At 46.9% G+C, this 15,391-nt stretch overlaps 1 protein-coding gene across 1 annotated transcript in view; it reads right to left on the bottom strand.

Annotated features, from left to right (window-relative positions):
• Nucleotides 1-305: 305 nt before the first annotated feature.
• The window catches only part of SPATA21 (spermatogenesis associated 21), a 35,399-nt gene continuing 20,313 nt past the window's right edge, over nucleotides 306-15,391 (bottom strand). The window contains exons 10-12 of the mRNA XM_069579332.1: nucleotides 1,752-1,927; nucleotides 905-1,082; nucleotides 306-432 (exon numbers count right to left, since the gene is read on the bottom strand). Of these exons, the coding sequence (XP_069435433.1) occupies nucleotides 390-432; nucleotides 905-1,082; nucleotides 1,752-1,927 (397 nt within the window). The 3' untranslated portion in view covers nucleotides 306-389. The remainder of the gene's footprint in view (nucleotides 433-904; nucleotides 1,083-1,751; nucleotides 1,928-15,391) is intronic.

Below are 15,391 nucleotides of genomic sequence, written 5' to 3'. Positions count from 1 at the left end.
TCTTTCCCAGGCACGTTCCCTTATGTTCACCATTCCCTTCAAGCAGGGGGACGAGTTCCTGCCCTTGTGGGGCTCCTAGTCCGAGGCCTGGAGACAGTCATCTGAGGACACTCCCGTTCTGTGCTTGGAGAGTGCACAGAAGGCCAAGGCTTGCACCCAGGCCACCTCTAGCAGGAAGCCTGGCCCTCAGCAGGCTTCCAGAGCGAGTCTGCCTTCAGGGCTCTGAGGCCTGAGGGAGCCTGAGGCCCTGTGCTCTGAGAGCCGGTGGCACAGAGGCACAGAGGCTGAGGTTCTTGTTTATTGGCTTACCAGGCTGCAAAAGGGAAATCCAGCAGCAGTACCTGCCCGATGACCCGTCTGTCTGCAGGCAGAGTCAGGACTCGGCAGGGTCAGTGGGTTCGAGCCGGCACAGAACTGAGACGGCCGGGTTCCCTGGGGGAGAGGCGGGAGAGAAGGTCGGGGGGGGGCGGGGGGCGGGGTGAGCACCCTCTGCTCCAGTTCATCCCAGCAGGCCTAGGGAGGGCCGCTGCAGGCAGAGCTCACATCCACCCGGCTGCTGAGCCGGTTTCCTACTCCAAAGGCAGAATCAGACTCAGACAAAGAACTTGAGAGTTAAACCTGTGCGGGAGAAGGGCAGGAGGTGCCAGGGAGTCCTGGGCACCAAAAGGCAGACATACACTGACTCTGGAACAATCTGCCCGGCCCACAGGCTCTCAGAGACTAGTTTCTTCCCTCTTCTGCCCTTTCCCCTCTCTCGTCCCTGGAACAGCAGTGTCTGCATCCTCCCACGGAAGGCTGGATGCCCCTCGGGTTAGGCCCAGGCCCTCTCACGCGGCAGTGGCCGGGCCTGCGCTGGGGCCTGCCGGGCCTGCTCTGGGGCCTGCCGGGCCCTCGGGATACCCACCTGCCTCCCTGAGAGCCGGTGTGCAGGAGGGTGCTGTGCGGGTCGGGGCCCAGGCCGCTGGAGGGGCGCTGCTCCAGCACGCAGGGGCCGCCCTGCTTCCGGCGGACCGCCTTCTTGTCCAGCCGCGGGCAGAGCGGGATGCAAGGCACCTGGGCGTACGGGCTCTGCAGGTTGGCAGCTGGCAGTGGTGGAAGAGGCAGGAGGGGGGTGTTTCAGAGCACGCTCAGCCTTGGGAGCCAGGCCGACCCCTGGGAGAACCCGGCTCTGCCACAACAAGCTGGGTGGGTTTGGGCCACTCACTTGACCTCCCTGAGGTCAACCTCAGAGCTGATGAGGAGGATTTAAGGGAGCACAGGGTAAGGGCTGATAGCAGCTTAGAAAGGAGCACATGCCTAGACACTCGGAAAGCTCCTTGTCCACCCACTTGGCACACAGCAGGAGTCTGGCTTGCGTATAAACTACCCGCTCTGACACGTGAGCTGTGGGGCCTTACGCAAGTTGCTTAAACTTTTAATTTTTTCATCGTAAATGCGTGGGGTATTAACAAACACGATTAATATGTCTGGATTCTAGCACATCTGCAAAGGGTTTATCACAGTGAGTGACCCCGAGAGTGCTCAGGAAATGATGAGCTGGCATTGCTCAGCCCCTCTGCCCTCCCAGTCCAGGGTCTCGGGACCAGCTGTGCTCCCTGGGCTCAGGCTCAAGAGTGAAGAGTGGGGCGGCTGAGCTGAGGGGGGTGATCGTCAGCACACACCTAGGCCTAAAGCAAGGAGCCGTGCCTTGGCCCCAGCTGCGGGAGCCCAGGGTGAAGCGGGGAGCCACTGGGGGAGCCCGGGGCCCTCACCGTAGTTCTGCTGCTTCAGCCGGCTCAGGACCCTGAGGACTCTGCGTTCAGGGATTTCCAGGGTGTCTGCCTGCGGGGGGCTGTAGGGAAGCTTCTTCCGGGGCCGCAGCCGCACTGCGGCCGATTCTGTCTCCTGAGCCTTACAGGCGCCTTCCTTCAGCTTCCGCTGGTAATAGCTAGGGAGGCAGTGCCACCCAGCTCAGCACGGTGGCGCCTCCTTTCCCCTCCTCCTCACTCCCTCTTCCTGAGCCCCTGTTCTGTCTGGCCAGCTCAGGAGCAGGGGCTCAGGACCTCTGGGTGTTCATCCCGGCTCTGCCATTCACTTCTGTGACTGTAGGCAACTTACTGCCCTGCCCCGAGCTTCAGTCCGCCCATGTGAAGTAGGGGGAAGGGTTCTCTCTCCCAGTCACTGGAAGCCACCTGACTTCTCAGGTGGGTCGGTCAACGGTTTTTACAGGGTTAAAAACAAGAGACTAACAAGACCCACTAAGCATTCAGCAGACTGGCCCACGGAAAGAGCTTGGTCAGTGTTCCCATGAGTTCTGTCCCTGGTATTTTTACTTAGATGTGCAAATGCTTCGTAAGCCAGCTATGCAGTGAATTCCTGCCCATCTTCCAGAGTTCAGCTTAAGGGCCATCTCTTCCAGGAAGCCCTCTCTCTCCCAGTAGACTGGCTGGGCTCCAGCTTATAGCCCCCCTGACAACCTGTACTTACGCCATCACAGCCCACTTCACATTCCTAGCTCATCACTGCGTCCCTTTTCCCCACTAGACTGCAGCGCCATACGTACATTCATCCATTCAAATATGTATTAAGTGTTGGCTGTGTGCTGGTCACTCATCTAAGTGGTTGGGGAAGGGCAACACAGGCGATGCTTATTTAAGGCCCTTGTGTCATCTCCCAGCCCCACCTCTTACCAGCCATTGTCACAGCAACCACTTCTCTGTGGGCCTCAGCCAGCTTTGCACAGGGACAGCCTGACGGGGTCTCACCTCAGACCGTACCTCCTGCTTCTTGCTGCAGACCTCTCTGACACGTATGCAGCCCAGAAGTGCAGGGGAATTAAAAGGCTGTGAGGGGCACCCCTGACAGAGGAGCCAGCTCTGGGGTATACAGGCTTCTCGTGCTTCCCCTAAGAATTCTGAGCCACCACTGATAGTCCTCCTCAGAAGATCCTGGGTAGTTGACTCAATAGCACCTCCTCATATTCACAACAATTCCTCTGTTCACACCCCTTCCCTCAATTCTGCTCCCTGGTATCACTTTCTGAATCAGCTTCCTAGGCCCTTATCTAGTCAAGAGTCAGATCCTGAACAAGTAAAAATCATGGTCCTCATCTGAGTAGTGATGGGTGCTTTGAGAGAAAGTAGAAGCTGAGTAAGGGATAGTGATGAACTCCGTTGTTCAGAGTCAGGGAGAGTCTCCAAGGTGGTGACATCTGAGCAGGAGGAGGGGGCAAGCTAAACGGATGTCAGGAAGAGTCAGGCGGAGAGGACGGCTTGGGAAAGGCCAGGAGGTGGGAAAGAGTTGGTGAGCTCTGGGAACAGAGGGGGCGAGAGGTGGTGTGTGAGGGAGAAGGGGGTGGAGATGGGCAGCAAGCTGGAAGGTCCAGCCCGCCAGGGACTCCAGGCAGTGGTGAAGGGTGTCCGGGCTGCTCAGAGCAATGGACAGCCCTTAGGGCTTCAGCTGTTGGCAAAGCTGGGCCTCTGCCTGTCCCTACAGCCTGGAGCTGGGGGGTTTCATGAGGGTCACACACAGGAAATGAACTCCAGAGCCCTCACATGGAGACTGGGTCCAGATCCCTGTGTAAACTTAGGACCTGAGAAGGCAACATCCTGCGTAAAAAGATGGACTAGAAAATGACTTCTCCCCCAGGAGCCCACGGAGCTGATCAGAGGGTGTGCAGGCTTCTCAGTCTCGGCTTCAAAGGGAACTGCCTGCTCTCCCCTTCCGCGCCTTCCGCGCGTAAAGGTGGACGTGTTTTGGTGAATTGGCTTAGGATCGACCCAGGGAATGGTGGGCGGTCAGTGGGGGAGAAACCGGGCGCCTGAACAACTGCCTCCCTGCCTGCTCCCTCCAGACCATCCGTGTGAGAGAAATAAGCCATGTTCTTTACAGTGCACAGGCCTGTTCCTTAACCAATACACTAATCTAGAATTCTGTACCCAGCTGAACTATTCAGTACGTGTGACAGAATAAGCACTTGGTAGACAGAAAATCTTAAAGCTTTTGCCTCCCATGCATCCTTTCTCAGGAAGCTCCTAGAGGGCATGTTCTTCCAAAATGAGGGCAGAAACCACAAAAGAAAACATACACATACAGGAGACAAGAGACCTAACACGGAAGAAAGGCAGACGCTAACAAAGATGGTGAACAGACCCCACGGTGGCAGTGCAACTCCCGTGGCGGACAACCGGCTTAGATGAGGCCACTGCAGCTTAAACTACAGAAACACCAGGGGCTGGCATTCCCATACCTGCTGGTAGCTTTCTAACCCCCAGAACCTACTGGTGAAACATGCTTCCATAATTTTTTTTTAAGCAAATCAAACCAAGAAAGAGTAAGCAAACCAAGAAAAGGTAAGACATGATCCAGTAGCCAGAATTCCCATCAGAAGGAAGGAAGGAAGAATTTCTAGGATGACTACAGACTCCCAAGACGACAGCTCTGTCACAGGCCTAAAAGGAAATCAATCCAAAACTCAGAAGAATGGAGTTATTTAGAGAATGCTGCCAAGAAACAGAAGTTTTAGGAAGGTGCAAGAATTATCAGTGAACACAAAGGAAAAAATATAAGTCAGGGCTTCCCTGCTTGTCCAGGGAATGATGCCTTACAATGTGAAGGACCAGTTCAGTCCCTGGTCTGGAAGATCCCGCATGCTACGGGGCAACTAAGCCCAGGCACCGCAACTACCGAAGCCCACGTGCCTAGAGCCTGTGCTCCGCAACCAGAGAGGCCGCCGGAACGAGGCTCATGCGCCACAGCGAAGAGCAGCCTCCTGCCCCCACCACTCAGCCCTGCTCGCCACAACTGGAGAAAGCCTGCATGCAGCAATGAAGACCCAGCACTGCCCCAAAATTAATATTTCTAAGAAAGGCAGTTGTTGACTTCGGGAAAATAAAACAAGAAAGAAAATTAAATCAGTAGTATAAATGCTCAGCTATGAATAATTGCATAGCCGTAATATTAGAAACTGCAAATATTTAGTTAAAAAATGATAATATATTGGAACAGGGAGGAGCTGAGGGGATAGTTGTATCAGACTGCTAAATTCTCACCATAACAGGAAGTCAGTAGACAAAAATCAATAACCAATACATTGTAGTGCATCTGTACCATATAGACATAAATGCCAAAAACACTCAAGAAGAAAGAGGAAGTCTGGAGAGGGTGTGGAGAAAAAGGGTCCGCTTATGCCATTGGTGGGGATGTGTACTGGCACAGCCACCATGAACAACAGTGTGGATGTTCTTAAAATGAAAAGCAGAGTTGCCGTATGACCTAGCAATCCCACTCCTGGGCATGTATCTGGAAAAGATGAAAACTAACTGAAAAAGATTTGCAATGGCCAAGACATGGAAGCAACCTAAATGTCCATCAAAAGATGAATGGATGCAGAAGATAAAATATAAAGTGGAGCATTAATCATAAAAGAATGAAGTAACGCCTTTTGCAGCCACATTGATGACCCTAGAGATTGTCACAGTGAGGTATAGCCAGAGAAAGACAGACGCCATATGGGAATCACTTACATGTGGGGTCTAGAAAAGAATGACACAAGTGAGCTTGTTTACAGAGCAGAGAGAGACTGCTCTAAAGAGTCTGTGCTCCACCTCGCCCACCTCCCCTCACCCGTCAGCACTCATCTTTTTACTGTTGTTGTTTTGTCTTTTCCAGAATGTCATGTAGTTGGAATTATAAAGTATATAGCTTTTTCAGATCGGTTTTTTTCACTTCAGTTCAGTCGCTCAGTCGTGTCCAACTCTGCGACCCCATGGACTGCCAGGCTTCCCTGTCTGTCACCAACTCCCGGAGCTTGCTCAAATTCATGTGCATCGAGTCACTGATGCCATCCAGCCATCTCATGCTCTGTTGCCCACCTCTCCTCCTGCCTTCAATCTTTCCCAGCATCAGGGTCTTTTCTAATGAGTCAGTTCTTTGCATCAGGTGGCCGAAGTATTGCAGTTTCAGCTTCAGCATCAGTCCTTCCAATGAACACTCAGGACTGATTTCCTTTACAATTGACTGGTTGGATCCCCTTGCAGTCCAAGAGACTCTCAAGAGTCTTCTCCAACATCACAGTTCAAGAGCATTAATTCTTTGGTGCTCAGCTTTCTTTATAGACCAACTCTCACATCCATACAAGACTACTGGAAAAACAATAGCTTTGACTAGACAGACCTCTGTTGGCAAAGTGATGTCTCTGCTTTTCAATATGCTATCTAGGTTGGTCATAGCTTTTCTTCCAAGGAGCAAGCATCTTTTAATATCATGGCTGCAGTCACCATCTGCAGTGATTTTGGAGCCCAAGAAAATAAAGTCTGTCACTGTTTCCATTGTTTCCCCATCTATTTGCCATGAAGTGATGGGACCGGATTGCCATGATCTTAGTTTTTTGAATGCTGAGTTTTAAGCCAGTGTTTTCACTCTCCTCTTAACTTAGTGACTGAAAAACAACAAATTCTACTGCATAGATGCAGCACAGCTAATTCATCCATTCACCTACTGAAGGACACCTCGGTTGCCTCCAAGTTTTGGCAATTATGAATACAACTGCTATACACATCTGTGTGCGAGTTTGTGTGTGGACTGAATTTTCAATTTATTGTGAATACCAAGGGGCACGATTGCTGGATCATGTAAGAGTTTGTTCAGTTTTGTAAGAAACCACCAAACTGTCTTCCAAAGTGGCAGTACCATTCTGCATTCCCACCGGAAATGAAACAAGGCTTCCTTTGACGCCACATCCTTGCCCGCACGTGAAGACTGTCAGTGCCTGGGACTTCCACCGTTCTCACAGGTGTACAGGAGCATCTCGTCGTTTTAATTTGGAATTCCCTAATGACACATGATGTCGAACACCGTTTCATACGCTTGTTGATCTTCCATGCATCTTCTTTGGTGAGGTGTCTGTTCAAATCTTTTGCCTATTTCGTAACCAAGTTTTTTGATTCCCTGTTATTTCATTTAAAAACTGCTTTGTAAATTTTAGATAACTTTTTATTAGATATGTTTTGAAAATATCTTCTCTCAGTCTGTGTCCTGTCTTCTCACTCTCTTGATATTTGGTGTTTTGTGTTGACATGTGCACTGACGCTACAAAACAATGGGGGGTAAAACCACCTTAGCATAAATCAAGGAAACGGCACCAAACTCCTCTCAGAGTCACTGTATTCTTCGGTGCCAGGCCAGAGCTCACATGCTGTAACCAGAAAATTCTGCATGGTGCAACTAAAATCTGGCATAGCCAAATCAATAAATAATTTTTTAAAAAGAAATAAAAATGATTTCTGATTTAAAATACATTGAGTAAAAAAAGAGAAACCCTTGGTGAAAATGAAAATTATTAATTGTATTACACCTTGACTCTTGAGTACTTAACGCTTTATTATTCCTTAAATATTCTTTTTTCTTGGCTGCACTGGTGGTCTTAGTTGCAGCACACCAGTGGTGAAGAACCCGCCTGCCACTGCAGGAGACATAAGAGACGTGGGTTTGATCCCTGGGTCTAGAAGACCCCCTGGAGGAGGGCATGGCAACCCACTCCAGAGTTCCTGGAGAACCCCATGGACAGAGGAGCCTGGCGGGCTACCGTGCATCGGGCCACACAGTCAGAGATGACTGAAGTAACAGCACACACGCACGCAGGATGCTTAGTTGCAGCATTTGGGATCTTTTCAGTTGCGACAAATGCAGCGCGCAGACTCTTAGTTTCTGCATGCGGGATCTAATTCCCCAACCAGGGGTCAAACCTGGGCTCCTGCGTTAGGAGTGTGGCGTTTCAGTCACTGGACCACCAGGAAGTCCCTCTATAAATATTCTTTTTTTTAAAATAAATATTCTTTTTTAAAAAATATTTATTTATTCGGGCAATAGGTCTTAGTTGCAGCATGTGGATCGACCAGGGATCGAACCCAGGCCGCTTGCATTGGAAACAAGGCATCTCAGCCACTGGACCACCAGGGAGGTGCCTGTAAGCGTCTTTAGAAGCCCCGCTGCTGCATACTATGATTGTCTTGAGGAAAAGCATGTGTGCCGTTGAGGTGTGGGCTACACTGGTCATTTGTTTTTACTTTTGAAGTTCAGAACCTGCCACCCCCACAATATGCCACTTGGGGATATTGGTTATTTTGGTTTTGTGGGTGTTTTTTGTTGGCTCTGTCACAAGGCTTGAAGGATCTTAGTTCCCTAACAAGGGATCGAACCCAGGCCACTACAGTGAAAACACCAAGTCCTAACTACTGGACCCCCAGGGAACTCCCATACTGCTTCTTTTGAATTAAAGGCACTCAATAAACTGTAGATGCAAGAGGGGTACACTGACCTTCCTTTTTCTTTCTAAAAGCAGGAGATAAAAGTGCCATGTGAGAGGTACCTTCTCTATGGTAGGAGGAAGAAGCATTCTTATCACAAGAGATGAGGCGCAGAGGCCAAGAGAACTGTGTCCGGTTAAGCGGTGCTTTCCTTCAGCCTGCCCGTATGAGGTCCGGTGCACACAGGAGCCTAGTAGGCTACATCCATCAGGTCGCAAGAGTTGGACACGGCTTAGCGACTAGACCATCGCCACCACGTCACTTAGTTACATTTCCTACAGTGACTACTCTTTGTTCAAGCTAGTATATAGGCACTTAGGCCTAGTCACTTCTTTGAGTCCCCATTTTTCTTGTGAGCGTTTTTCTTCTTTTGTACATGTAAATACATTTTATGCTTTTCTCCTGTCTTATGTCAGTCCCAGCTGAAAATCCTAACAGGACAGGGGAAAACTTCAGCTCCCATATGTTTATAACAAGGATGAGTTAGCACTGCCTGGGACACCCTCCTCCAGGGCGGGGGGAAAGGAGGGCTGCCCCTGAGAGATCCTGGGTCCTGACTAAACCAGCTGATGTTAGCATTTCCTACCGCATCAGCCTCCTGGGTCTCTGTCTGTAGTGCCCGGTCAAGTGCTTGCCTTAGACGCTAAGTTGTGTCCAACTCTTGCGACCCCGTGGTCTACAGCCTGCCAGGCTCCTCTATCCATGGGATTTCCCAGGCAATACTGGAGCATGTTGCCATTTCCTTCTTCCTGACCCGGGGATCAGACCCTGGGGTCAGCAATTGCAGGTGGCCTCTTGGGGGAGGTCCTCCTTGCTGGGGGACTCTTTACCAACTGAGCCACCAGGGAAGGCTGGCCAAGAGAGGAAGGTAATAATTCCCTCTTGTTCCTTCCTTTCCAAATTCAGATCAGCAGGGGAAAAAATTTAAGAATTAGTTATTTGGCATGAGACTCTTGCGAGTTTGGTTTTGGGTACCCCCGGTCACTGATCCTTTCCGTCCCAGGCATGGCCTTCTCTGGTGGCTTAGACAGTAAAGAATCTGGCAGCAGTGCAGGAGACATGGGTTCCATCCCTGGGTTGGGAAGAGCTCCTGGAGAAGGAGATGACAACCCACGTCAGTATTCTTCCCTGGGAAATTCCATGGACAGAGGAGTCAAGTGGGAGTTAGTCCATAGGATCACCAGAGTCAGTCACGACTGAGTGACACTCCCCAGGGACAGCTATTGCTTTCCCTTTTTTCTCATTTTCTGTCCTGAGTTCTTGGCCGTCTGCATGCCCGGGCATGCAGGTTGTCGGGCCGGTCTGTGTCTGTAGGTGGCCAGTTGTCAGCCTGGCAGCCCTGAGAATACGCAGATGTCCTCACAGAATGTGGGTCACACTCCGTTTATGGCCAGTATCCTAGGGACCATCGACAGTTCACGAGATGAGGAGGTTATTTCAGGCTTTCTTTTAGCTGTCTTGGAGGTGACTCTGGATCTTGGGAGGGCTGTATGTTTTGCACCCTCTTTGAAGATGCCTCTTGCATTTGTGGTTAAGTCATAAAAAGCTCATTAGTTTTGGTTTTGAGTCACTTGAAACAGGTATGCCTTTGGTTTTACAAGAAAAATACAAAAAAGTTTGGTACTGCCAGTACAATTTACTGTTTGTACCAGCTGAAACCTGATAAGATGTTGAAGTGATTTTTTTAAAGGGATTATATGGTTAGAAGTTGGCCTGATATTCAGAGACTGTTTCCTAAGCTAAAATAAAACTATTGTACTCAGAGGGGAAAAAAAATTCTGAAGCCTTTGTGGAATGATTTATTAAAACATTCCAAAGCCACACAGCTCTCAGTCTAGAACACAGAGGAGCCTGCAGTTTCCATCTGGAGACTGGCAGGAAAAGTGTCCTCCTTGATACGAAGAAACAAATCCAAGATAATGTGCTGGATGGGTAGGTCACCCTTCTTGATATCATGCAAGCGGCAACCCAATTCTTTGAGAATTAAAAAAAACTGTCCTTGTCTTGTAAAGTAACTCTTTAAAAAAACACCAATGTGCCTCTAGGAGTAATTCCAAGCCAGTCTTACCAGTCCCAAAATCTCCTTATTGTCTCAAGGCACTTTCAGACACTGTGAAAGATCAGGACATTGGAAAGAGAACAAAACTTAGGAGGGGCATGTGGAACCAAAAGTCTTAAAGCACTTCTCCACAAAAATTAGTAACAAGCTTTAGCCTTCTGGGCAACTGACGTTAACTTGTTCCATCTGCCAGAAATATAATTTGGATCCAACTATTTTTTTTATAGACTAGTAAACTTCATATTACTGTACCTACCTCATAACTAAGGCTTTAAATGAAAGCCTTAAGACCTGTCTTGGCACCTGTCTGTATGTTCACATATGCATATGTATATATCCTCGTCGTTCGGTCGCTCAGGCATGTCTGACTCTTTGCGACCCCATGTATATATACATATATATATAATATGCATGTAATGTTTTTCTACTCCAGACGGTATTGCTAAAAATTAGCTTGTAAGAGAGCTGTATTTAATTAGCTTAAGGAAAGAAAAAAAAAAAAACTTCTATAAAGCTGAGATTAGTCAAACAAGCACGTTACCTCTACCAGAGGTTTACCATTATGATGGTATGAACTCAATCCAAGAACAAAATGTATAATTAAAGTGCATTGCTCGATGTATGTCAGCCATGACAGTAAGTCTAAAGAAAAACAGAAGAGAGCGACACGCTGCAGTTCCTATGCTCCTCGCCATAGAGCGTTTGCCACTAGACCATGCAGGGGAGACCTAAATCAAATCCCTTACAATCATACAGTGTAAGTGACAAATAGATTCAAGGGGTTAGATCTGATGGAGTGCCTGAAGAGCTATGGACAGAGGTTCGTAACACTGTACAGGAGGCATTGAACAAGACGATCCCCAAGAAAAAGAAATGCAAAAAGGCAAAATGGTTGTCTGATCAGGCCTTACAAAGAGCTGAAAAAAGAAGAGAAGCTAAAGACAAAGGAGAAAAGGAAATACCCATCTGAACGCAGAGTTCCGAATCACACCAAGGAACCATAAGAAAGCCTTCCTCAGCGATCCATGCAAAGAAATAGAGGAAAACAATAGAATGCGAAAGACTAGAGATCTCTTCAAGAAAATTAGAGATACCAAGGGAACATTTCATGCAAAGATGGGCTCAATAAAGGACAGAAATGGTATGGACCTAACAGAAGCAGAAGATATTAAGAGGTGGCAAGAATACACAGAACTGTACAAAAAAGATCTTCATGACCCAGATAATCACGATGGTGTGATCACTCACCTAGAGCCAGACATCATGGAATGCGAAGTCAAGTGGGCCTTAGGAAGCATCACTATGAACAAAGCTAGTTAGTGGAGGTGATGGAATTCCAGTTGAGCTGTTTCAAATCCTAAAAGATGATGCTGTGAAGTGCTACACTCAATATGCCAGCAAATTTGGAAAACTCAGCAGTGGCCACAGGACTGGAAAAGTCAGTTTTCCTTCCAATCCCAAAGAAAGACAATGCCAAAGAATGTTCAAACTACCGCACAATTGCACTCATCTCACACGCTAGCAAAGTAATGCTCAAAATTCTCCAGTCCAGGCTTTAACAGTATATGAACTGTGAACTTCCAGATGTTCAAGCTGATTTTAGAAAAGGCAGACGAACCAGAGATCAAATTGTCAACATCCACAGGATCATCAAAAAAGCAAAATAGTTCCAGAAAAACATCTGCTTCTGCTTTATAGACTGTGCCAAAGCCTTTGACTATGGATCACAACGAACTGTGCAAAATTCTTAAAGACATGGGACTACCAGACCACCTCACCTGCCTCCTGAGAAATCTGTATGCATGTTAAGAACCAACAGTTAGAACTGGACATGGAACAACAGACTGGTTCCAAATCAGGAAAGGAATGTGTCAAGGCTATATATTGTCACCCTGCTTATTTAACTTATATGTAGAGTACATCATGAGAAACACTGGGCTGGATGAAGCACAAGCTGGAATCAAGATTGCTGGGAGAAATATCAATAACCTCAGATATGCAGATTAACACCACTCTTATGGCAGAAAGTGAAGAACTAAAGAGCCTCGTGATAAAAGTGAAAGAGGAAAGTGAAAAAGTTGGCTTAAAACTCAATATTCAGAAAACTAAGATCATGGCATCTGATCCTATCACTTCATGGCAAACAGACGAGGAAACAGTGGAAACAGTGAGATTTTATTTTCTTGGGCTCCAAAATCACTGCAGATGGTGACCACAGCCATGAAATTAAGACGTTTGCTCCTTGGAAGAAAAGCTATGACCAACCTGGACAGCATATTAAAAAGCAGAGACATCACTTTGCCAACAAAGGTCCATCTAGTCAAAGCTATGGTTTTTCCAATAGTCTTGTATGGATGTGAGAGTTGGACTATAAAGAAAGCTAAGCACCGAAGAAGTGATGCTTTTGAACTGTGGTGTTGGAGAAGACTCTTGAGAGTCCCTTGGACTGCAAGGAGATACAACCAGTCAATCCTAAAGTAAATCAACCCTGAATATTCATTAGAAGGACTGATGCTGAAGCTGAAACTGCAATACTTTGGCCACCTGATGCGAAGAACTGACTCACTAGAAAAGACCCTGATGCTTGGAAAGATTGAAGGCGGAAGGACAGAAGATAAGATGTTTGGATGGCATTTCGGACTCAATGGACATGAAATTGAGTGAGCTCCAGGAGTTCGTGATGGACAGGGAAGCCTGGAGTGCTGCAGTCCTGGGGTGGCAGAGTTGGACACGACTGAGCAACTAAACTGAACTGAATGTTCTTTGCTTCTGTGATTTCTTTTTAAATATATATATATATATATATATATATATACTTTTGTATTTTGGCTGTGCTGTGCAGCATACAGGATGTTTTGCTGACCATGGATTGAACCTGGGCTTCCACAGTAAAAGAACCCAATCCCAGCACCTAATATATATGTATTATATATGATGATATATAGTCCCAATAATTATATATAATATAAATTATAAAATATATATGTGTGAACCATTTTGCTGAAACTAACACAACATTATAAATCAACTATACTTAAATAACAAAACAATAAATCAATTTTAAAATAATTTAGCCATGCTTAATGAGACTAGACTTATTTTCCCAAACAAATTGGTCATACTTTGATTTTCTTTGAAAAAATTGGCATTATTGTGGAGAGAAACATTCTATGTTTCAACAAAAGCTGTCACACCCTTGTCGGTCGCAGGACAGTTCACTCACTTTGAGCCTTTTGTCCTCTGTATAAACTGCCTCCTGCCACTTGGCATATCGTGTCTGTAAGCTTCTCTTCCTCCCACCTTCCTGAGCTGGCATCACTAAAAACTAGGACTGCCCTTTCCCCCAGTGCCCTGCAAGATAAAGCAACTTAAACTTCAAAAGGAAAAACTCACAACAAATTATGTATAAAAACCTGAATGCCTGCTGCTGTTAGTTCACCGGAACACCCAGTGCCATCACCAAAGACATTTGAACTGCAAGCCAGAAAATTCCTAAGAGCCCCCAGAGAGCCTCCTTTTCTTTTTGGCTGAGCCTCAGGGCTCACAGGATCCCAGTTCCCACAATCAGGGATTGAACTCGTGCCCGCTGCAGTGGAGTACAGAGTCTCAGCCACTGGACTGCCAGGGAAGTCCCTCACTCAAGAATCCTCGAAACTAACTGCCCTCTGGACTCAAAAACTGAGTTCACAATTTGTTCCCATTAACCTCTGTTTCTCTTTTGTTTTCAAAGAAATGTTCCTCATTAAATGCTTGCTCCAAAAAGTTAAAAAATCCATGATATGTGGCTATTAAATGAAAGAACTATTAAATGCTTTTTCCAATTACATATTTGTGTGATGACTTATTTCTTCATATTCTTCAACTGAAAAAACAGATTGCAACAGATTGAACGCAGAAGCAGATAAGAAAATCCAGCCAACTTCTTTTATTCCAGATGCTGAAGAGATTCTCGATACTGTAAAGCAATGACATTCTTCTCATTAACTTTTTTGTTTGTTTTGGAAAGTACTGTTATTTTTTATTTAAAATGTTTTTGATTAACATGTAATGGGGTTCAGTTCAGTTCAGTTCAGTCGCTCAGTCATGTCTGACTCTTTGCGACCCCATGAACCGCAGCAGGCCAGGCCTCCCTGTCCATCATCAACTCCTGGAGTTCACTCAAACTCATGTCCATTGTGTCAGTGATGGCATCCAACCATCTCATCCTCTGTCATCCCCTTCTCCTTCTGCCCTCAATCTTTCCCAGCATCAGGGTCTTTTCCAATGAATCAGCTCTTCACATCAGGTGGCCAAAGTATTGCAGTTTCAGCATCAACATCAGTCCTTCCAATGAACACCCAGGACTAATCTCCTTTAGGATGGACTGGTTGGATCTCCTTGCAGTCCAAGGGACTAAGAGACTTCTCCAACACCACAGTTCAAAAGCATCAATTCTTCGGTGCTCAGCTTTCTTCACAGTCCAACTTTGACATCCATACATGACCACTGGAAAAACCATAGCCTTGACTAGACGGACCTTTGTTGACAAAGTAATGTCTCTGCTTTTTAATATGCTGTCTAGGTTGGTCATAACTTTTCTTCCAAGGAGTAAGCGTCTTTTAATTTCATGGCTGCAATCACCATCTGCAGTGATTTTGCAGCCCCCCAAAATAAAGTCAGCCACTGTTTCTCCATCTATTTGCCATGAAGTGATGGGACCAGATGCCATGATCTTAGTTTTCTGAATGTTGAGTTTTAAGCCAACTTTTTCACTCTCTTCTTTCATCAAGAGGCCTTTTAGTTCTTCACTTTCTGCCATAAGGGTGGTGTCATCTGCATATCTGAGGTTATTGATATTTCTCCCAGCAATCTTGATTCCAGCTTGTGCTTCATCCAGTCCGGCACTTCTCATGATGTACTCTGCATATAAGTTAAATAAGCAGGGTGACAATATACAGCCTTGATGTACTCCTTGTCCTATTTGGAACCAGTCTGTTGTTCCATGTCCAGTTCTAACTGTTGCTTTCTGACCTGCATACAGGTTTCTCAAGAGGCAGGTCAGGTGGTC

The sequence above is a fragment of the Ovis canadensis genome, chromosome 2, assembly GCF_042477335.2.
Source record: "Ovis canadensis isolate MfBH-ARS-UI-01 breed Bighorn chromosome 2, ARS-UI_OviCan_v2, whole genome shotgun sequence".
Taxonomy (NCBI): Eukaryota; Metazoa; Chordata; class Mammalia; order Artiodactyla; family Bovidae; genus Ovis; species Ovis canadensis.
The sequence above is the reverse complement of the archived record's forward strand: the minus strand, read 5'-3'. Positions and strand labels throughout refer to the sequence as shown.